Source organism: Coregonus clupeaformis, chromosome 16, assembly GCF_020615455.1.
Source record: "Coregonus clupeaformis isolate EN_2021a chromosome 16, ASM2061545v1, whole genome shotgun sequence".
Lineage (NCBI taxonomy): Eukaryota > Metazoa > Chordata > Actinopteri > Salmoniformes > Salmonidae > Coregonus > Coregonus clupeaformis.
The window spans coordinates 31,812,724-31,837,630 of NC_059207.1; the positions used below are offsets into that span (position 1 = coordinate 31,812,724).

The 24,907-nt window shown below is 45.0% G+C and overlaps 1 protein-coding gene across 3 annotated transcripts in view; it reads left to right on the forward strand.

The window, feature by feature from the left end:
* LOC121584896 (GAS2-like protein 2A) overlaps positions 1–24,158 on the forward strand; it is a 35,520-nt gene extending 11,362 nt beyond the window's left edge. For all 3 annotated transcript variants that reach the window (XM_041901122.2, XM_045225667.1, XM_041901123.2), the window contains 4 exons: positions 403–510; positions 15,115–15,211; positions 16,857–17,166; positions 18,842–24,158. In XM_041901122.2, coding sequence (XP_041757056.2) covers positions 403–510; positions 15,115–15,211; positions 16,857–17,166; positions 18,842–20,960 — 2,634 coding nt within the window. In that variant the 3' untranslated portion in view covers positions 20,961–24,158. The remainder of the gene's footprint in view (positions 1–402; positions 511–15,114; positions 15,212–16,856; positions 17,167–18,841) is intronic.
* The last annotated feature ends 749 nt before the right edge of the window (positions 24,159–24,907 follow it).

Below are 24,907 nucleotides of genomic sequence, written 5' to 3' on the forward strand. Positions count from 1 at the left end.
TGTGAACTCTCCTTTCAGTTTTATTTGGCTTTATGTGTATTCCTTGATGACTTTTTGCACTGCAGCAATGAGCTTGACTAAGTGTTCCAGGCAGCTGAGGCAATAATTGGCAAAGGAGGGGAGGGTTCCATTACTCAGGTACTCATTGGGACCTCTGCTCTGCTGGAAGCTGAGACAGACAAACATGGCTAGCCATGTCTCACCCTAATGTAATATAGTCACTGTGCTGTTCACTCACACACACACACAGCTGATTTGGTCATAATCATGGATATGAGTAAGCATGATCTCATAGGAAGAGTTGAAATGAAGAAGGAAGGTTGAACAGAGACTGAACAGTTTGTGTGTCATGTTTCATTGGCTGTGGGTGTTAAACAGGCCTGTGTTATGTCTCTTCTCCAGGTGCGGGAGATCCTGGGCCGCTGCTCCTGCCCCGCCCAGTTCCCAATGACCAAGGTGTCTGAGGGGAAGTACAAAGTGGGAGACTCCAGCGCTCTGATCTTCATACGGGTATGAACTGACCATCAACCTTTACCCCATCCACTTAACTAGACTATATGAGTCAGCAATCATCCTTAAGTCGTGTGTGTATTTGTATTTATTAAGGATCCCCATTAGCTGCTGCCAAGGCAGCAGCTACTCTTCCTAGGGTCCAAACAAGATTAAGGGAATTACATCACAAAACAATAAAAATAAGGGTGTCTGGACTGTGGGGCCTCCCAAGTGGCGCAGAGGTCTAAGGCCCTGCATCACAGTGCTTGAGGCGTCACTACAGACCCGGGTTCGATTCCAGGTTGTGTTGCAGCCGGCCGCGACCGGGAGACCCATGAGGCGGCGCACAATTGGCCCAGCGTCGTCCGGGTTAGGGGAAGGTTTTGCCGGCCGGGATGTCCTTGTCGCATTGCACTCTAGCGACTCCTTGTGGCGGGCTGATCGCATGCACGCTGACTTTGGTCGCCAATTTCCACCGACACATTGGTGCGGCTGGCTTCCGGGTTAAGCGAGCAGTGCGGCTTGGAAGGGTCGTGTTTCGGAGGACGCATGGTTGTAACTACCAATTGGGGTGAAAAGTAAAAACAAACAAAAAAAGGGTGTCTGAACTGTGTGCTAGTCGTTTGAACAGACCGCTCATTGCTGGAAGATGGCGCTGCCGTCTTACAGACTCCTGACCAATTCTGTTATTATTTTTTTAAATGCACTCTTATCCACCTGTAAAACTCTGAACGGTTGTTTTGGGCCCTGTACAGGGCCGGTGAGTTTGGGGGGTAAATAGAAAATAGAAAGTGACATATCATTTGAAAACGACATGCCCCCCCCCATAAAGTCCATAAATCATGCGCTATGAACATATTAATAGAGTATGCTATTTAGGTCAAGTCACCAAAAGTGCAAACATTTAGTATGCGTGGAACGGTTACACCCTGATGGTCGTTGTAAAGCAATGTACAGTTGCTTTACGGAAGTTTACATACACTTAGGTTGTTTTTCAACCACTCCACAAATTTCTTGTTAACAAACTATAGTTTTGGCAAGTCGGTTAGGACATCTACTTTGTGCATGACACAAATTGTTTACAGACAGATTATTTCACTTATAATTCACTGTATCACAATTCCAGTGGGTCAGAAGTTTACATACACTAAATTGACTGTGCCTTTAAACAGCTTGGAAAATTCCAGAAAATGATGTCATGGCTTTAGAAGCTTCTGATAGGCTAATGGTCATAATTTAAGTCAATTGGAGGTGTACCTGTGGATGTATTTCAAGGCCTACCTTCAAACTCAGTGCCTCTTTGCTTGACATCATGGGAAAATCAAAAGAAATCAACCAAGGCCTCAGATAAAAAATTGTAGACCTCCACAAGTCTGGTTCATCCTTGGGAGCAATTTCCAAACGCCTGAAGGTAGCACGTTCATCTGTACAAACAATAGTACGCAAGTATAAACACCATGGGACCACGCAGCCTCCATACCGCTCAGGAAGGATACGTGTTCTGTCTCCTAGAGATGAACGTACTTTGGTGCAAAAAGTGCAAATCAATCCTAGAACAACAGCAAAGGACCTTGTGAAGATGCTGGAGGAAACAGGTACAAAAGTATCTATATCCACAGTAAAACGAGTCCTATATCGACATAACCTGAAAGGCCGCTCAGCAAGGAAGAAGCCACTGCTCCAAAACCGCCATAAAAAAGCCAGACTACAGTTTGCAACTGCACATTTTTGGAGAAATGTCCTCTGGTCTGATGAAACAGAAATAGAACTGTTTGACCATAATGACCATCGTTATGTTCGGAGGAAAAAGGGGGATGGCGTGCAAGCCGAAGAACACCATCCCAACCGTGAAGCACAGGGGTGGCAGCATCATGCTGTGGGGGTGCTTTGCTGCAGGAGGGACTGGTGCACTTCACAAAATAGACGGCATCATGAGGAAGGAAAATTATGTGGATATATTGAAGCAACATCTCAAGACATCAGTCAGGAAGTTAAAGCTTGGTCGCAAATGGGTCTTCCAAATGGACAATGACCCCAAGCATACTTCCAAAGTTGTGGCAAAATGGCTTAAGGACAACAAAGTCAAGGTATTGGAGTGGCCGTCACAAAGCCCTGACCTCAATCCTATAGAACATTTGTGGGCAGAACTGAAAAAGTGTGTGCGAGCAAGGAGGCCTACAAATCTGACTCAGTTGCACCAGCTCTGTCAGGAGGAATGGGCCAAAATTCACCCAACGTATTGTGGGAAGCTTGTGGAAGGCTACCTGAAACGTTTGACCCAAGTTAAACAATTTAAAGGCAATGCTACCAAATACTAATTGAGTGTATGTAAACTTCTGACCCACTGGGAATGTGATGAAATAAATAAAAGCTGAAATAAATCACTCTCTACTATTATTCTGACATTTCACATTGTTAAAATAAAGTGGTGATCCTAACTGACCTAAGACAGCGAATTTTTACTAGGATTAAATGTCAGGAATTGTTAAAAACTGAGTTTAAATGTATTTGGCTAAGGTGTATGTAAACTTCTGACTTCAACTGTATTTCCTTCTCCATCCACATTATCTTGTATGCATCCTCCACATGCGCCATTTAGCTAGCTCATCATTTTCAATAGGAATAGTGAATGGGAAAGTACGTTTGAAGTTTCTTCACCTGTCTGTGTCTTTTTTGTTGCTGTTGTATTTTACCCCCCTTTTTTCTCCCCAATTTCGATCTTGTCTCATCGCTGCAACTCCCCAACGGGCTCGGGAGGCGAAGGTTGAGTCATGCGTCCTCCGAAACATGATCAGCCAAACCGCGCTTCTTAACACCCGCCCACTTAACCCGGAAGCCAGCCGCACCAATGTGTCGGAGGAAACACTGTTCACCTGACGACCGAGGTCAGCCTGCAGGCGCCCAGCCCGCCACAAGGAGTCGCTAGAGCGCGATGAACCAAGTAAAGCCCCCCGGCCAAACCCTCCCCTAACCCGGACGACACTGGGCCAATTGTGCGCCGCCCTATAGGACTCCCGATCACGGCCGGTTGTGATACAGCCCGGGAACGAATTCACCTATCTGTGTCTTATTAAAAAAAGAAAAACTCCATAACTTGAAAGACCTGATTGCTAAGGTCATTTTTAGATGTCAGCCTTGAAAATATGTTCAGACATTTTGGCACAGTGACTCACTACCCAAACCAGACGCAACTGGTTTCAAGTGGCCAAGAGACATCACGTGATCCCCTACTGTTATCTAGTGGATGAACTGGGAATCAGACAGAGGATGTATTTACATCAATGGATAAGTTCTCCTAATATGTACAGTATATTATTCCTGTAAAACTAAAAATGAAGGTATGGCACGTTGCACAAGCCCTGCACTTTTAAAATGGCTGTTTTCCAATGGGAATTTGCACGTTTAGAGTGCCACCATTAGGTAAAATATAATTTTGGAACAGTAATTGGTAACATATTTTATCTCAAACCTAGACTTTCAAATCTCTTATTCCCCAACATGGGGACAATTAGGGGGACCCACTTACCCCGAAAAAACTAAATGTTTTTTTTGTGTGTGCTGTATCTCGGGCTCTGTAGTAGTCACATTGTTTCTGTCACATTTATCTGAATCTCACAGTTCTTACCTTTATAAACAGTGCTAACCATGTGTTTGTAGGACTTTTGAATCTGAAATGTACTTTATGCGGGTGGCATACAATATTGGGCGTTGTTTAGAAAATACCACCAGAGGGGGTCAGAGTTTAAAAGGTTAACTTTCTTTGTACATAATATTTCCGCCATCATTTCCTATGACTGAAAACAGCTTCTAGACATCAGAACAGCGATCACTATCCTAGATTTGGATGAAGATTTCTACTTCAACGAGTCGGTAGTCTGGAAACACTGCTCATTCCCGACCAGGCCCTAATCCCTGGGACTCGAAAGAGGAAGAGACGGTGCAAGAGCACCTGATGAGACTACATCAGCAAGTAAATAAACCACCTCTACCCTCCGTTCTATTGGCAAACGTACAATCACTGGAGAACAAACTGGACGAGCTCCGTTTGAGACTATCCTATCAACGGGACCTAAAGAACTGTAATATCCTTTGTTTCTCGGAGTCGTGGCTGAACAAGGACATGGATAATATACACTGACCAGTGGTGGTTGGTACCGTTTAAGATGAGGGAGGACTTTTTTAATGAGCATTGTCTTATTTCTATTACAGCATATTGGATTACTGTTATTCATATTCCAATCACCCAGCTCAATGTAACATCGATAAGTTTAGGCTACTAGACACACATATTTTACCTATACCCATCATGAGGTTGCTACAACCTAGCCTATGAATTAAAGTTTACAACATAGGTGCACAGGTCGAGAGAAATTTGAGTAATCAAGATGACAGACATTGACACATTCAATACCTCCTTCATTGTAGAATAATAGTGAAGACATCAAAACTATGAAATAACACATATGGAATCATGTAGTAACCAAAAAAGTGTTATTTTATATTTGAGATTCTTCAAAGTAGCCACCCTTTGCCTTGATGACAGCTTTGCACACTCTTGGCATTCTCTCAAGCAGCTTCATGAGGTAGTCCCTGGAATGCATTTCAATTAAGAGGTGTGCCTTGTAAAAATGAATAGCAAAAACCATCAAGCGCTATGATGAAAGGCCGGTTGGACGTACTGCCAAATTCTCTAAAATGACGTTGGAGGCGGCTTATGGTAGAGAAATGAACATTAAATTCTCTGGCAACAGCTCTGGTGGACATTCCTGCAGTCAGCATGCCAATTGCACACGCCTTCAAAACTTGAGACGTCTGTGGCATTGTGTTGTGTGAAAAAACTGCACATTTTAGTGGCTTTTTATTGGTGCACCTGTGTAATGATCATGCTGTTTAAAAATCTTATTGATATGCCACACCTGTCAGGTGGATGGATTATCTTGGCAAAGGAGAAACGCTCACTAACAGAGGTGTAAACAAATTTGTACACAGAATTTGAGAGAAATAAGCTTTTTGTGTGGTATGGAACATTTCTGGGATCTTTTATTTCAGCTCCTGAAACATGGGACCAACACTTTACATGTTGTGTTTATATTTCTGTTTAGTATAGATATTTTTTTCAACATTCTGATATGCCAAAGTGGTCAAGTTTCCGACAGGCCTCCGCAGTGCACACACACGTAGCCTATAGCTCTTCATCATTCTCACCACCGCTAAAGAGAAGACAGGGAAGAAACCACCATTTACCTACCTCTAGGCTCCTGTAGCCTAAATATATATTTGGTGTGTCATTCTATCGTTTTTCATGGAATTTTTGTGGTAATTAAATATAATTTATTTCGAATTTAGCAGAATTTATTTTTACCAGCTCTGGGACAAGAGGATCACCTATGTGTGATTGCTATTCATTGACTGTAGCCCAGCGTTCAACACCAAAGTGCCCTCCAAGCTCATCACTAAGCTAAGGACCCTGGGACTGAACACCTCCCTCTGCAACTGGATCCTGGGCTTCCTGACGGGCCACCCCCAGGTGGTGAGGGTAGACAACAACACATCCGCCACGCTGACCCTCAACACGGGGGCCCCTCAGGGGTGCGTGCTTAGTCCCCTCCTATACTCCCTGTTCACCCACAACTGCGTGGCAGCGCACTACTCCAACACTATCATTAAGTTTGCTGACGATACGACGGTGGTTGGCCTGATCACTGACAATGATGAGACTATAGGGAGGAGGCCAGTGACCTGGCAGTGTGGTACCAGGACATAAACCTCTCCCTCAACGTCAGCAAGACAAAGGAGCTGATTGTAGACTACAGGAAACGGAGTGCCGAGCACGGCCCCCATCCACATCAACGGGTCTGTAGTGGAGCGGGTCGAGAGCTCCTTGGTGTCCACACCACTAAGGAATTATCATGGTCCACACACACCAACACAATTGTGAAGAAGGCACGACAATGCCTCTTCCCCTTCAGGAGGCTGAAAAGTTTTACAGCTGCACCATTGAGAGCATCTTGACTGGCTGCAGCACCGCTTAGTATGATAACTGCTTGGCATCCGACCACAAGGCGTTACAGAGGGTAGTGCATACGGCCCAGTACATCACTGGGGCCAAGCTCCCCGCCATCCAGGACCTCTATACCAGTCGGTGTCAGAGGAAGGCCCTAGAATTGTCAAAGACTCTAGCCACCCAAGTCATGGACTGTTCTGTCTGCTACCGCACGGCAAGCGGTACCACGGGGACTTGCTTCCATTCAGCCACAAGAGCATTAGTAAGGTCGGGCACTGATGTTGGGCGATTAGGCCTGGTTTGCAGTCGGCATTTCAATTCATCCCAAAGGTGTTCGATGGGGTTGAGGTCAGGGCTCTGTGCAGGCCAGTCAAGTTCTTCCACACCAATCTCGACAAACCACCTCGCTTTGTGCACGGGGGCATTGTCATGCTGAAACAGGAAAGGGCCTTCCCCAAACTGTTGCCAAAGTTGGAAGCACAGAATTGTCTACAATGTCATTGTATGCTGTTGTGTTAATATTTCCCTTCACTGGAACTAAGGGGCCTAGACCGAACCATGAAAAACAGCCCCAGACCATTATTCCTCCTCCACCAAACTTTACACTTGGCATTATGCATTGGGGCAGGAAGCATGATTCATCACTCCAGAGAACGCGTTTCCACTGTTCCAGAGTCCAATGGCTCGAGCTTTACACCACTCCAGCCGACGCTTGGCGTTGCGCATGGTGATCTTAGGCTTGTGTGTGGCTGCTCGGCCATGGAAAATCATTTCATGAAGCTCCCGACAAACAGTTCTTATGCTGATGTTGCTCCCAGAGGCAGTTTGGAATTTGGTAGTGAGTGTTGCAACCGAGGACAGACGATTTTTACGCACTACAACATTCGGCGGTCCCATTCTGTGAGCTTGTGTGGCCTACCACTTCGCGGCGGAGCCGTTGTTGCTCCTAGACGTTTCCACTTCACAATAACAGCACTTACAGTTGACCTGGGCAGCTCTAGCAGGGCAGACATTTGATGAACTGACTTGTTGGTAAGGTGGCATCCTACGTTAAAAGTCACTGAGCTAGCTCTTCTGTAAGGCCATTCTACTGCCAATGTTTGTCAATGGATATTGCATGGCTGTGTACACCTGTCAGCAACGGGTGTGGCTGAAAGAGCCGAATCCACTAATTTGAAGGGGTGTCGACATACTTTTGTATATGTAGTGTATCTGCGTTGTCCCTTTTTGCACTAACTCCTTTGTCTTATCACATACGCTGCTGCTACTGTTTATTATCTATCCTGTTGCCTAGTCACTTTATCCCTACCTATATGTACATATCTACCTCAATTACCTCGTACCCCTGCACATCGACTCTGTACTGGTACCCTGTGTATATAGCCAAGTTATCGTTACTCATTGTGTATTTATTCCTTGTGTTATTATTTTTCTATTATTTCTCTATTTTTCTCTCTGCATTGTTGGGAAGGACCGTAAGTATGCTTTTCACTGTTAGCTTACACCTGTTGTTTACGAAGCATGTGACAAATAACATTTGATTTGATATTGATTTCAACATGTCAATACCTCTCACAAAGACAAGTAGTGATGCAGTCAATCGCTCCTCTACTTTAAGGCTGGGGGAGATTGACATGCATGTTATTGATGCTAGCTCTCCATGTACATTTAAGGGCCAGCTATTCTGCTCTGTTCTGGGCCAACTGTCATTTGCGTATGTCCCTCTCTGTGTTATTTGAACATATGACTGGGCAGTAGTCCAGATGCGAAAAAACTAAGGCCTGTAGGACTTTAGTTTATAGCGATGTCAAGAAGGCAGAGCAGTGCTTCATTACGGACAGACCTCTCCCCGTCTTCGCTACGGTTGCATCAATATGTTTTGACCATGACAGTTTACAATCCAGGGTTACACCAAGCAGTTTAGTCTACTCAACTTGCCCAATTTCCACATTATTAATTACAATATTTAGTTGAGGTTTACTGTTTAGTGAATGATTTGTCCCAAATACAATGCTTTTAGTTTTTGAAATATTTAGGACTAGCTTATTACTTGCCACCGATTCTAAAACTGACTGCAGCTCTTTGTTAAGTCTTGCAGTGATTTCACTTGCTGTGATAGCTGACGTGTATAATGTTGAGTCATGTGTAGGCCAGTGACAAAGAATCTCAAATTAATCCATTTTAAATTCAGGCTGTAACACAAAAAAGTGTGGAAAAAGTCAAGAGGTATGAATACTTTCTGAAAGCCTGTGCATAGACACACAGGCTTTACTCAGTGCCAGTTAGGTTTGCAAAATTCCGGGAACTTTCAATAAATTCCCTGGTTTTCCAGAAATCCTGGTTTGAAAGCGCCGGATTTCCTACTTATTACCTCCTGATTCCGGAAACCTCTGACCGGGACTTCGGGAAAACCAGGGAATTCACCACAGCTGCCCTGGGGTATGCCCGATTAGCTGGATTCTGTTGGAGAGGCTTCCATTAAAGAACACCCTCTGTGTTCTGTTAGACAGGTAACTCTCAATCCACGATATAGCAGAGAATGTAAAGCCATAACACATATGTTTTTGTCAGCAGCAGACTATGATCGATAATGTCAAAAGCTGCAGTGAAGTCTAACAAAACAGCTCCCACAATCTTCTTATTATCAATTTATTTCAGCCAATCATCAGTCATTTTTATAAGTGCCGTACATGTTGAGTGCCCTTCCCTATAAGCATGCAGATGTTCATTTGTTTACTGTGAAATAGCATTGTATCTGGTCAAAGTCACAATTTTTTGCAAACGTTTACAAAGTGTTGGTAGCAGCCAACCAAAAGGGTTCTCCTATTGGGACAGCCAAATAATCAATTTTTCTAAGAGTGCAGGTTTAAGACATACATCCATGTGCGCGCACACACACACACACACACACACACGCACACACACACACACACACAGAGAAGTCATTCCGGTACCCAAGAATAACAAAGCACCCTTTACTGTCTCAAACAGCCAACCAACCAGGCCTCTGTGTGTGTGTGTGTGTGTGTGTGTGTGTGTGCGCACATGGATGTATGTCTTAAACCTGCACTCTTAGAAAAATTGATTATTTGGCTGTCCCAATAGGAGAACCCTTTTGGATTCCAGGTAAAACTATTTTGGGTTCCATGTAGAACCCTCTTTGGAAAGGGTTCTACATGGAACCCAAAAGTGTTCTACCTGTAACCAGAAGAGGTCTACCTGGAACCAAAAAGGGTTCTCCTATGGGAACAGCTGAAGAACCCTTTTCGGTTCTAGATCAGTGGCGGCTGGTGGGAGGAGCTATAGGAGGATGGCTCATTGTAATGGCTGTAATGGAATAAATGGAACGGTATCAAACATATGGAAACCACGTTTGACTCCGTTCCATTAATCCATTACAATGAGCCCATCCTCCTATAGCTACTCCCACCAGCCTCCACTTTTCTAGATAGCACCTTTTTTTCCAAGAGTGTGTGGATGCATTAGTTAACTATGGATTGAAGTTACACCTTTACACAGTCCAAGAGTTCATAGATAGGTTTAGTGTGTTTTTCACAGCTCATGGACATGATTTTGCAACACTCTAATATTATATAATTTTGATTGGATTACAGTTTAAATGGAACAGTTAATATTATGCCCTGGAGCAATTTAATTTTGACTGTCAAATGTTCATATGCTGCTGTTTTGATGGCTGCTTACACAGTATTACAATGGAGGCATGTAGCAAAACATGTTGCTGCAAAGAAAACCAAAACGGGTCAAACAAACAAACCATCCGGTTGATATGATTAAAGTCCCCCAAACTACAGTATGTACAGTGATTTCACTCTCAACAGTCCAGTCTGCATATTGTTTACAGTCTCCACTGATCTGACCTATTCCCAATGGTCTGCTCTGCCTGTTAGTACTTCCCTACTGGCTGACCCAGACCTCCCTTCTCCCATACATGCTGGTCCAGCAAGACACAAATAGAGCTTTGGGTCATTTCCTGTGCGGGCCCTTATCTGGCCTGCTCTGCTGCTTGTTTCTGCAGAGCTGTGTGACTCAGTCTGTCTATCTCGCCCCCCGGGCCTCTGCCTTCAGAAAGGCAGTCCGCCTGATAGATTGATTCTGTTTCACTTACCTCCCATGTACCTCCGCCCAATTAATGGACTCAACGGATGCCATTCCAAATCGTATGCATTTCCAGAATGTCTGCCTTACTGCCTAATGCTGTCAATATTTCCACTGTTATATTAGGAAGCTCAGACTTTTAGTATAAAATGGAGTGTCATGTAGGTCCGTTAAAAGCACAGTGTGTATGTTAGGATATATGCTATGCTGTTACACCCAATTATGTATATAAACCCTGGATTGCTGATGCTGTGTTTTGGCCAATGAGAGGCTTTGAAGCCATGTTTGCACTCCTCAGAAAAACAGTCCTCCATAGGAAGGAATGGAATTCTACAGTATTTCATTTAAAATGTTTCAAGGACAAAATTACATGTATTTACATATATTTAAATGTTTTATTTGTATGTTTAGTTCACATAATATAATGCAAAAGTACGCTTTAAGGCGACTGTAATAGAATAAACGTGGCAAAAACAAATGTAGACATTAGTAAATGCATTTCTATGGCTTCTAAAATATTTGTTTTAATGGTGGGGGAGCAACAAGCTCTCACAGTCTCATGTCAGAATTAGACGTTGAGCCATGTTTCTCAAAAAGTGTTTAAGGTTAAGTTTAGGCATTACCTCCACATTTTTAAGGTTAGGGTTAAGTTTAGGCATTAACTCAGAATGGTTAAGGTAAGGGTTAAGGTTTTGGATAAGCTTAAAACAAAAATATTTTTTTATTGCTGGATTTGTACATGCAACCTTTGGCATCAGAGGCAGATGCTTACCTCCATCTGCCATCCCCGTCCACAAAGCTGTAGCTAAACCGAAACCTACTTGAAGGTAACAGCGCTTACTGTTGCCCCTAGAGGCCAGTTTACACATCATCTCCCGATGTCCTCAGACATAGATGGACTTTGAATACTGACTTGTATCATGGGTGACCTGGCTGGGGTGAGTGCCAAGGCAGAGGTGTGGTGGCTTCAACACAGCGCCCCCCCTGTCAGTCATCTAGTGTATATACACTGAACAAAAATAATGACACAAGGAATACAATTCACAAGAATGTATTCCTGCCCCCCCACCCCATCCTTTTTACGCTGCTGCTACTCTGTTAATTATTTATGCATAGTCACTTTAACTCTACCCACATGTACATATTACTTCAATTATCTCAACTAGCCGGTGCCCCCGCACATTGACTCTGCACCGGTACCCCCCTGTATATATAGCCTCCCTACTGTTATTTTATTTTACTTCTGCTCTTTTTTTCTCAACACTTTTTTTGTTGTCGTTTTATTTTTACTTTTTTTGTTAAAATAAATGCACTGTTGGTTAAGGGCTGTAAGTAAGCATTTCACTGTAATGTCTGCTCCTGTTGTATTCGGCGCATGTGACCAATAAAATTTGATTTGATTTGATGTCACAGGCTTGTGGTAATGACTGGAGCGGAATGAGTGGAATGGTATCAAATGCATCAAAAACACATGGTTTCCAGGTATTTGATGCCATTCCATTTGCTCCGTTCTGACCATTACTATGAGCTCCCCTCAGCAGCCTCCACTGGGCTATGTATTCTGAACAAGAATATAAACGCAACATGTAAATTGTTGGTCCCATGTTTCATGAGCTGAGATAAAATTTCCCATACACACAAAAAGCTTATTTGTCTCAAATGTTGTGCACAAATTTGTTTACATCCCTGTTAGCGAGCATTTTGCTCAATGTTGTAATAATAAAGCCCATTTGTGGGGAAAAATTCATTCTGATTGGCTGGGCCTGGCTCCCCAGTGGGTGGGCCTGGCTGCCAAGTGGGTGGGCCTATGCCCTCCATAAATTAAGGCCTAATGAATTTATTTCAATTGACTGATTTCCGTAAATGAACTGTAACTCAGTAAAATTGTTGACATTTTTGCATGTTGCGTTTATATTTTTGTTCAGTATATAAATCATTGGTTACACCTCAGTGAGACGTCTTTGTTAAACGTTTCTTAACGCTTGTATGATTGACTGTATGTTTGGCTGTATGGTATGTAGGGGAGTGCCTGTTTTAGAAATGCCTTACATGTGCAGTATGTTAAACCTAAGTGTAATGGCTGGTAATTTTAAAGTGTTATCTCTAGTGCAGTGGCTGTGTTAGAATCAATCAATCAATAAAATTTATTTATAAAGCCCTTTTTACACCAGCCTAAAACCCCAAACAGCAAGCAATGCAGATGTAGAAGCAAATGAAGTGTTAAAACTCAAGTGTAATGGCTTTTAAAGCAGGTAAAGTGTTAAACTCAAGTGTAGTAGTGGCAGTGTGTTTGAAGTGTGCCACACATCTTAGTGTAAAGCCTGCCTGAAGATTGTGTGTAGGGGAGACGTTTCTCTGTCAGATTAACCCCCCTCAGCACTGTCTCCGCCCTCTCTTACTGAGGAGGACAGTGATTATGCATATCCCCCAGCAGCCACTAGTACAGCCTAGCCAACACGCTTCCCTATTCATCTGCATGCCACCATCAAAGCCAACAGGCCCCATTCAGCTGCCAAAGCCTGACAAGAAGCTCAGGCTAGAGGAGTAGATGGAGGAGAGAGGGAGGAAGTGAGGGGAAAAAGGGGGGGATAAATAAATGGAGGAGAGCGAATGGGGCGGACCTGCCCAGGGAGGTCCCCCCTGTACAATGGAGGGGTGCTTTGAGTTGTGGTACAGCGTCAGACGAGCCATGAGCTTAAAACTTCAAGCCTGAATTGAGAGGGAATTGTTTTACTCCGACCCCATTGCAATTACAAGTAGTCTCTGAACCCCATTGCCATAGAAACAGGAGTTGGTTCTCCAAAGTTGTGGGGAGTGGGATACCCCCCCATCACTGATGGATTGGCTCAAAGCTGGCTGCTGAGGCAGACAACTGGAGCATCACTGGTACCAGGGAAGAAACTCATCCTTATCATGGTCCTCACAGTTGGTCTAGGTCAGGCAGTGGACCAGCTATAGACAATAGGCCAGAAGTAGAGAATTAGCTATTTACCATCACATGGGAACGGCTATGAATGAGACTAACCATCTCAGGACAGACAGTATAGTATTAGTAGAGTAGCAGCAGTACCAGAGCTAGAAAAGAAGAAGTAAGGCAGGGGAGGACAGCTGTTTTGCAGACAGACAGTGTGCTGGTGGTGGTGGGCATGTTGAAGAGCAGCAGAGGACATGTGGTAGAGCAGGAGCAGCTGTCCTGCTGTGCCTGTCTCCCCTGGCTGTGGGTAGTGCCCTGTACTGAGTTTGGGAAGTCATGCATGGCCACATGTGATTTGATGCAGCCTGGCTCACTGCCAGCTCCAACTCACACACCAATGAACCCTCGTGGCCTGGCCTGGCCTGGCCGCAGAAACTCGGGCACAGCCCCTGAATGAAACATGTGGCTGGCAGCAGTGGTTACACAACCCAGAGAGGAGGCAGACCGGCGAGGCTGCATCCACGAGACCATCACATCAGGCTAAACATACAGCCTCTCTCTCTGCTGTAAGGAAGCCATCTGCCTGCAGGGGAGAGAGAGATAGAGAGAGAGACACACTGGGTCTGTTTGTGCATCAATGTGCAGAGTGCTCCTCTTTTTTCCTATTCCCCTTTCTTCTCTCTCTCACCCCCCTCTCGTCGCTTCTAGCTGAAATCGTAGCAGAGAGGAGGGCAAGGATAAGATGTTACCATGCTAATTCATCCCCCACCCCCCACACACTCTGAAAGCATGGGGAAGCCAGCTGACAGGGAAGAGAGAGGGGAGCAGGGGCGCTAGCAGAGTGCAATCTGATGGGAGTGTTACGTAACTTTGGGGGCAGGGGGAGGGACTCAGGGCCAAGCGCTCAGCATGCTGCCCCACTTGTAGGATTGACATATCTATTGACTTGATCTGCAGTCTGTGTGGTATCGCACCGTGTCACTGGGTTTAAACATCACTTCAGTTTTTTAAACAGTGTGTGTGCTTTTGTGTGTATGTGTGTGGCCAAATGGTTGTGTATGTGCGCTTGGTTGTGTGTTTGTACGTGTTTGCTAAGCTTCATAGTATCAACTCTCTCTCTCTAGTCTTCATTATGAGAGTGCAATGTGTGTGCTTTTGTGTGTATGTGTGTGCCCAAATGGTTGTGTATGTGCGCTTGGTTGTGTGTTTGTACGGTGTGTGTGTGTGTGTGTGTGTGTGTGTGTGTGCTAAGCTTCATAGTATCAACTCTCTCTCTCTAGTCTTCATTATGAGAGTGCATGTGTGAATGGATGCTATGTTTTTAAAAAAATTTTTTATTATTTAACTAGGCAAGTCAGTTAAGAACAAATTCTTATTTACAATGACGGCCTACACCGGCCAAACCCGGACGACGTTGGGCCAATTGTGCGCCGCCCTATGGGACACCCAATCACGGCTGGTATACAGCCTGGAATCGAACCAGGTCGTCTGTAGTGACGCCTCAAGCACTGAGATGCAGTGCCTTAGACCGCTGCGCCACTCGGGAGCCCAGGAGTAACCTTGTCTCTCTCTCTCTCTCTCTCCTCAGGTCCTACGTACTCATGTGATGGTGCGTGTGGGCGGGGGATGGGACACATTAGAACACTATCTGGACAAGCATGATCCCTGCCGCTGTGCTGCCTTTGGTGAGGTCACCTCTTCCCAAACAACCAGCCCTTTACACTTTATAGTCACTGAGTTGTATTGTATTGTATGATATTGTACTCTATTGCATCTCATTCTCAGTCTGTATGATGCTCACAATTGGTTTACAATTGTATCCATTTGAGCAGGTTATCTGATATAACTCAGGTCAGGAGTTGTACACAAGCTTACACTATAAGGTTTATGCAACCTTGGGATTACGAGATCGGTTTCTTTGACACAACTACAGTACATTCACACAGTCTTCATAGTGCTACCATAGTGCTACCATAGTGTTACCATAGTGTTACCATAGTGCTACTATAGTGTTACCATAGTGTTACCATGGTGCTACCATGGTGCTAACATAGTGTTACCATAGTGTTACCATAGTGCTACCATGGTGCTAACATAGTGTTACCATAGTGCTACTATAGTGTTACCATGGTGCTACCATAGTGTTACCATAGTGCTACTATAGTGTTACCATGGTGCTACCATAGTGTTACCATAGTGCTACTATAGTGTTACCATGGTGCTAACATAGTGTTATCATAGTGCTACTATAGTGTTACCATAGTGCTACCATGGTGCTACTAGTGTTACCATAGTGCTTCCATAGTGCTACCATGGTGCTAACATAGTGTTACCATAGTGTTACCCTAGTGTTACCATAGTGTTACCATAGTGCTACTATAGTGTTACCATAGTGCTACCATGGTGCTAACATAGTGTTACCATAGTGTTACCATGGTGCTAACATAGTGTTACCATAGTGCTACTATAGTGCTACCATGGTGCTAACATAGTGTTACCCTAGTGCTACCCTAGTGTTACCATAGTGATACCTTATTCAGGATCATGTCAATGGCCTTTCATACAACACTACACCTTACTCATAAAGTACAGGAGATTGATGGCACCTAATTGGGGAGGACGGGCTCGTAGTAATGGCTGGAGCGGTATCAGTGGAATGGTATCAAATACATCAAACACATGGTTTGATGCCATTCCATTCGCTCCGTTCCAGCCATCATTATGAGCCGTCCTCCCCTCAGCAGCCTCCACTGTCATAAAGCCCTCATCACGCCCTCATAAACATGACCTGATGGCTGCCATAACCATTCATATCAGTTCATGTTTAACCTTCCATGATAGCGTGATAGGCAGGCAGTAGTGGAATAATACCTGGTGTCAAGGCTTTAAACCATGTGGATAGAAGAGCTCTTCCATCTCCATGAGTTAACACTGCCAGACTGATGATGTCAGTGGCCTTGTGTCTGCACAGCTGACTGAGGCTGAAGTAATGCTTGGTGTTGCATTTCTAACCCATGATCTCCTCAACTTCATAAATATGACATGTTTTTACAGGTCTAGAGGTTTTTATGAACTGTAGGTCTACTCCAAAGTCAAGATCATCATGCCTTACATTATTCATCTGATTCCTCAGTTGCTTCATCTCCTGCACCAGTTGTGAAGGATTCATGCTATGTATGCTATGTTGATCCCTGGATCCAACCCTCAATCTATTCTATTCTATGTCTGTCTGATGCTGGAGTAATCTGCTCAGTTGTTCTTATTATCCATGGTATGGAACCTAAGCCTCTACTAATATTGTGGTATTGTGTCTGTTCTTGTTCCTTGCAGCTCACCGGTATCACCAGGCCAAAGCCAGCGGGCAGGGTTCCCACAGCAAGTCCTCTAGCGCCCACTCCTCCCGCTCCACCAGCCCAGGCCCACACTGGCGTAATGAGGGCATTGCCCCCTATAAGCCGCCTGACAGACGCTCCCAGGGCTTGGAGCCTCCGTGTGCCCCCTGTGCCCCCTCCTCCACCCGGCCTGGCCGCTCCCACCACCCCTCCCTCCCCACGGAGCTCGACTCCAACACAGGACGCACCCCCCTACTACCACGACCACCGCGGGACCGCTCAGAACCCCGTCACTTCAACCCTCTCAGGTGTGTTGTGTTGTGTTGTGTTGTGTTGTGTTGTGCTAATGACACTTCATCGTCTTTGTCTGCATCACCAGCACTGATCCACTTTTCACCGCCCACCCGCCCACACACCAACCCACAAACACAAAACTGGGAGGCGTCAAATTACACAAGGCAGATTTTCCTAATCTAAGGTGACATTGCGCTGACACAGTCCTGCCCTCCCAGCCATACCACTCTGCCTCCTGGTGGCCAGACTGGGCACACACCTTGATGCTGCCGTCACCTCCCCCTCTCCCTCCCTCTCGACCCCTCTTCTCCCTCCTTTCCTATGGCTCCATTAATTACAGCCAGAGCTGATGGATAGAATTAGGGTGCCTGTTGATTGTACTGGAGGAAAAACACATCTCCCTTTTTCTGCTGATGTCTCTGACTGAAGTGGCACGACAGTCAGAGTATTGGTATTTTATTGCCTATAAAACTATTTTCTGGTCAGTAAAGAGAGTGAAATCCCTCAGCTCTCCACATAATGTCCGTTGAGTGTTGTTGGTCTTACATACCTCCCTCATACGTCAGTGTGTGCAGACGCCATTGTTCAATACAATGAAGGCCTATGGGCTCGTTTAATTTGGCTCACGGCCAATGAGTGGCTGAGTATCCGGAGTGAGTGATGGTTCAGGCCAGGCGTCACGGCAACAGGCCTTGGTATAGGTTAACCCCTTCAGGATCAGCACCTCCAAGTGCACCAGACTAGATAAGGGTTCATCTGAATGACGCCCCCCCAGGCCCTGTTGCTCCCCCCAGGAAGTAAGTTTCAGGTGGGCTAATCTGGAGGGAAAACCCCATGTGCTTCGTTATTTCAAGCCGTCAGAATTCTGTCAATATTTGTTTGACTAAGTCATTATTTTAAATGGCAAAGTCAATATTTGATAAAATTATCAATTCAGTCACTCATATTTATTTAGCCCTGTTTATATAATGTGCAATACTCTTTTCTTGATTGTTTGTTATGGTTTCACAGAGCATTATAGAAGTGGTTACATAAAGAATGTCAATAAAGAAAATGGATAAAGTTAATGCTTAATACAGGATATTGCCAGAGAGCACATGTCTATCATGTTGTTGTTGTGGCCACTGCTACAGAGCTCTACTGATTGTGTTCCTATCTTACTGTAAATCAAGTGTATCCTCTCTAGGATGGTAAGTTGTCCTGAGGGGCCCACTGGTGCGTGACAGTGGAGTGGTGTGGTGAGCTCTGGGAGTGCAGAGTAAATCCATAGGGCCTATAATCCTGCCCCCACTTGCTCTCATTTTCCCTGTAATCCCTGAGCCTGATCCAGCCCAGTGTTCCGAGAAGCACCGAGCCCTACGTGTGTCAGTCAGGGTAGGCAGCAGCAGGCCTGCAGGGAGGTTCCTCATGATCCCTGGAGGTCACACACAGGTCACAGGTCCCGTCATGGACTGGAGGTGGATGGTGTTTACTGTAAACCTGTCAGGGCCAGGGGAGTGGGGGGAGCATGGAGAATGGGCTCTGAGCATGTTGTTTTTCTCAAACTGTTATGAATGTTCAAAAAGTTGTGTTGGACAGGATAATGTGATATTTATTTTATTCCAATGATAAAATGTACTAAGGCCAGAAATAAATAAAAGATAACTATAAATAACTCCCTGTCTGTCTTCCTCCCTCTGTGTTCTGAAGGTTTAATGACTCGTCATTGATGACAGTGACCCGCCGTCTATCAGGGGACAGCGACTCCTCTACAGCCTCCTCTAAGGGAGGAGGAGGAGGGGGAGGGGGAGGCCGCTCATCTCTGGGAGGCACCCGTCGCTCCGGAGAGGAGGTGGTCCTGCTGGTCAACAGGAAGGAGGGGAAGCATTTGATCAAAAGGCCTGGAGGAGGAGGTCAGATCCCAGCCCTGTGCCCCCCAATGCCCCGCGCACGCAGCCACTCCCGGGAACGCCCTGCCCCTGCCGCCATCCTCAAACCCAGCCCCCCACAGGGCCCCTCTGACGGGCTCAGGACCAGTCGTGGGGACAGGGGCCGCTCTCTGGGGCCCGAAGGCCCCCGCAGGGTCCAGGCCTCGCGCTCCCACAGCCAGGGGAAGATGCCCAGCCGGAGTCAGACCAGCGATGCCAGCCATGGATCCTCTCCCCGTCACGGGGCCTCTCAGCCCCCATCCTCTGACAGACGAGAGGAGCTGAGGGCCAAACAACTGCCCCCCGCCTCCCCCAGAATCAGTGGAGGTTTTTCCAGGAGACAATCGTCCTCCTGCTCTAATTCACCTATCAAAGGGCTTCAGAGCAGCAGCCCCAGTAAGAAGACTATGGTGGCTCCCAGGCCCCCCGCTCCACGCTCCCCCTCGGTAGGGAAGAGTAGGCTGCTGCCCCCAGTCTCCCAGGCAGGCCGACGCTCTCCTCACTCCTCTTCCCCCCGCTCCTCTCACCACCATGGGCGTGGACCCCGCTCCCCTCGAACCTCCCACGGCCCTCGCTCCAATGGGCATGGCCACAGGGGGTTGGCCGGCTCTGAGCGACAGGAACCCGAGGAGGAGGGGCTAGGTTATAACTTCCAGATGCTGCCCAATCTGGACCCCCAGAAGGAGCAGGACCTGTACCGCAGCTTTGAGGCTGAGTTCCTGGCTAACACAGGGCAGGGGCCCAGTAGACCCACAGGGGGGGGCACCCTTCAGCTGCCCACCTCCTCACACCCACAGCAGGGGGTTGGGACTCAAATCCTCCGCACACCTGCCTCTGCTGACCCTAACGTTACTGACTCGGCCTACTCCTCCTCCAATTCCTCCACCTCCTCACTCAACGTGGGGGGGAAGGTAGGAGCTCTGCCTGACCTCCGGGAGTCCAAGAGAACTAACTCACATTTCTGTGGAGGACTAGAGGATACCCTGGCCCCACTGCATGGCCATAGCCCGGGCGGATTATCTAATGGTGGGCACACAGAACCAGAGCGCTGGAGCGGGCGAGGTGGAGGTCTCAGGAAGCTCCCTGCCATCTCCAGTTCCATGGAGGAAGGGGAGCTCCTGTCCTCCTTTCCTGGCCGGAAAGACTCAGTACTGGGCATACCTCTCAGCCATACCCCCTCCCAACTTCCTTTTAACCCCAGGAGCATGAATGGGGGCCATGTCAGTGGTGCTCCAGGAGAGGTGCTGATGGAGAGCCAGCAGGGTCAGCTGGGCTGGGGCTCAGGGCCTGAGGGAGATGTACCTCTGGAGGATCGCCAACCAAGCTTCCCCTACGACCTGGAGGATGGAGACCCCAACGATGACCTCCCTCCCCCAGAGTCTTGTCCCTCACCCATCCCCCTGCCCCCCTCTAAGGACTGCTCCTTCCAGGAAGACTCCTCCAGTGAGAGCTCCTCCATGTGCTTCAGCCTGAGTGAATCACGCTCAGAGTCCTCTCCTCCACCTCCTTCCCTAGCCAATAGGGATGCTGTTGATGGGAGTGTGGTCCTCCGGCCCAAGAGGGCAGGGAAGAAGGCTGACAGGGTGCCCTCCATTTACAAGCTCAAGCTGAGGCCCCGGATCAGACCCCGTACAGACAACCGGCCAGAGAACAGCCCGTCACGTATCCCCACCCCAGTCAGCTACAGAGACCTGCAGGCCGGGGGCAACCTCACCCCCCTCCACACCCCCACTCCACCACAGTCCCCTCAGAGCTCACATTCCAACGGCCACCCAGCCTCACGCAAGGCCCTGCACCAGGCCTTCGGCGACCTAATCCACCCCCAGTCATGCTCCCCCGCCATGGGCAGCACCTACTCCGTACAGTCAGGGAGTGGCCTGGACACTGAGGCCTGGATGTAGCACACAACTAACTAATCATGATGATGCTGATACAGAACAATTTGTTGTCAAATGAAAAGACTGGGCTACAGACTATTTTTTATACAGCATGTCAGTTGCACACTCACTCTTTTTGTCACTTAGGCCCTTTCCTGTCTATAATGGTCAGGGTTTCACTATCCCATTCTATTCTTTGCACTCGAAACCTAGTTATTTATTACCAAAGGATTGATCCAGAATCTAAGGCTATTGTTTAAGTTGAATGGTTTCTTTGTAATTATGGGGATGTTTTGATCAATCATAAAGTGTCTAATACAAGACAGGCAGCTGTCTTGAAAGCCCCATGTTTTGCTGCCACCATAGAGAGAGAGAGAACATATGTGGTGTCTTATGCATCGCTGAGGGGCATGAAGAAGTGCCAGGACTGAGGAAGAGGAAAGAACCCCAGGTAGGAGCAGTAAATCACTAGCATCATCAAGTCAACCTACTGACTCCCTCTAGTGGACAGTGTATGCTACAGCATCTATGTCTGCTTTAATTGTCAAAATACTGGTGTGGAGAGATACTTTCTTGCTCATCTCCATACTGCCACTCACGCTCTGCTAGTTACCCCCTTCTGTGGACATCTTTACAGATCTAATCTGTATTGGACTCGTATATAAAAACAATACTCTACAATACTTTACTGTACAATGTTCACAAATAACAGTCCTTTGGACTTTATACACTACATATTCTATATGTGCACTACTACTCACCTTCTGCCACCAGCTCCCTGCATCCTGACTTGTTCATTGCCAAACATGTATGATGTCACTTTCTCACTGCCAATCCACATGGCCATGATTGAGTGATGTCTGGTTTTTGAGCTTTTAGTGTGAAAATATACAAAGTAGGATTTTTCACATTATTTTCTGTGTTAACTGCAGTCTGGGGTAAGAGTAAAATGATTATGTGTCATTGTCACTGAAACAGCAATGTTGAATATTTCCAATGATCAAGAGTTATCTGAACTTGGAAATCAACACTAAAATATGTGTACAAAAGTGGATGAATGTGCATAAACGTGTACATGTATACTTGCATAAAGATGTGGCTATAGTGTATATAACAAATGTATTATGAAATGTGTAAATATTCGCTGTATGGGGTTCTATGCTGCCTTAGCTATGCAATATTGCTGTTGGAAATGCCTTGACAATTCCCTTTGCCTTAACATGTGTGTGTGAGTGTGGTTTGAGAATGTTAGTGCCCAACAACAACACCCATCCACTCTGAGTGTCAATTCATTGCCATCACCATCAGTTTTTTTCTCAACATTTTGAATTGTCCAAAAACACTAAATAAAAATCAACATATTATTTGAGATGGATTTGTATGATAGATACATAGACGAACCACTCTCTCATCAAATGACCTTCAGTGACATCTAGTGGTTGAAAAAATATGGTCTCATTTGAATGAAATTCCTTCACAGATTGAGTTCGCTAGACTGGTTTGGAGCAGATGATTGTTCATCGTGATGTATTGTTTGGTGTATTGAAATGATTTAAGAATATGTGTAGGTATTTATTGCATGGTGTTATCTGGAGAATGGACATGAATAATAGATGGTGGAATGGATACGTCTGTCCCCTGTTATAGACTCTTGCCTTATTGGTATTATCAATAACAGCAGGCCATGGATACGACTGTGGTGTTGGCACTTTAACAGGGCTTTGGAGCTTGTAAGACTGCTATGAATGGTTTTACACTAGAATGACAGGGACTGTGCTGCAGTGGGTTTTCAGTAAATGGATGGCACAAGCTGAGTGGAAAGAGTTTGTTTGTGTGTGTACGTCTTTCAGTAAACTGAATCTGAGTGTACATTCTGTATAGGATTATGTACCAGGTGTTCTGGTGTACATGGGAATGTAGGTAGCGTTGTTGAAGAAAAGAATGAGGGATGTTGTTGGTCATATTTATTTATGAATTGGTCTCGAGTGACGGGTGTGAAAAACAACACTATGTAGAATCTAAAGCCAGTGAGAGCCCAAAATAAGTTATAAAAAATAAATACAAAATGGTGTTAGAACTGTGGTTCCTAATGGTTTTAACCAGAGCCCATAGTTCAGTAATGCACAAGGTTCCAGGGACCTAATCCAATCTCTGCAGACAGTTGAGACCATAGGTGATGGATGGTGGTGGTGTACTATTTTTGAGGTTTGTCTTTTGATTGTTAAAATATTTGCTTTTAACATGTTTCATCTTGCCAATTAATGTCCACACATCAACCAAATAGACACAATACAGCAGATGCTGTTATGCTTTTAAAAGTTCCTGAATCTGAATTTATTTGCCGTATAAAGGGAACACTCCAGCAATTAATATAGCCAATCCAAGAGTGTCACAGGTTTTGTTGATGACTACACAGGAATGAGCCAGCTTACACACACTGCCTAGGCTTTTACCTGCTCAAAGATAGTTTAAAAATATTTACCCTCCACTGCCATATAGGCTCTGTTTGCATTATTAGCCAACATACATTTTCTCTCTTCTCTGACCCAATGAGAAGTTGATCAACCATTTCATTTCATTGCTTTTACATGTAGCGGTCTTTAAAAAAAAATATATATATATATATATATATATATGTTTTATTTTCATTTTCAATTACATTGTTCAATTATGTAATATGTTTAAAATATTAAAACATGCATGATGGGTTAGCAGGTGACAGGTTTTACCAGTAGTGTTACATTTTTGTTACAATAAGAAAAACGCAGGCTAATGATTGAGTTTGTCAATTCAACTATGATTGCAAAATGATTATCTAGTAAAAAATTATCTTAGGGTGCAAAGTTGCATGTCAACTCTACATTGTGCGCTTGGTTTTTGTTTGTCAAATGCTGCTTTGTAAATTCCATAACTTTCTTTCTCTCTTTTGCGCTCCCTTTTTATCTCTGAAATCTGTCTAAATGGCATAATAAAAAGTAATGAAATGAAACTGATCGTAACATACATTTTGAATGTTCATTTGAATTTATTTCAGTGTTTAAGCGTTATTTGCTGATGTTATCTTCTATCAAACAATGACTTAATAAATGAAGAGTGCTTGACATTGTGGAATTTGTCTGTATTAAATAGCAATACTGCAATACCAAGACTTCATTTGTTCCTTGAAAATGAATTGCTGTCAAGTTGTTCTTGTAATAAAATATGTTCCTCTGATTTTGTGTATACATTTTGTATGGTCTCTTATTAACTGCATTTTTATTGTTGATTGATTACAACTTTTAGGGTAGTGAAATTATGGTGAGAAGACCTCTAATCATGCCAGTAGTGACTGAGGTTAGAATCACCTTTTTAAATGAGACTAGAAAGTCTATATAGCCTATGTGCAAACCACCGTAAAACTCCAGAGAAGACAAAGAGGATGAAGGGAGAAGCGTTTTCATACTTCTTTAGTTTTATACATGTGCTGCATGTGTGTCCCAGTAAGCAAAATGATGTTTAAAATACATATTTTTCCAGACGTTAAAGATAGGTTCATTTTAGGTTCTGATTGAGCCAGAAAAAATCTTATTTCCTGGATGTTGAAAATACGTTTTTATGTCATTGATTCTATGGCCAAGTTTCAAAGTGAAAACAGTTATTTTTAAAATTTTTGCAAATGTATTACAAATAAAAAACAAAAATACCTTATTTACATAAGTATTCAGCCCCTTTGCTATGAGACTTCGAAAATGAGCTCAGGTGCATCCTGTTTCCATTGATCATCCTTGAGATGTTTCTACAACTTGATTGGAGTCCCAACTGTGGTAAATTCAATTGATTGGACATGAGTTGGAAAGGCAGACACCTGTCTATATAAGGTCCCACAGTTGACAGTGCATGTCAGAGCAAAAACCAAGCAATGAGGTCAAAGGAATTGTCCATAGAACTCCGAGACAGGATTGTGTCGAGGCACAGCTCTGGGGAAGGGTACC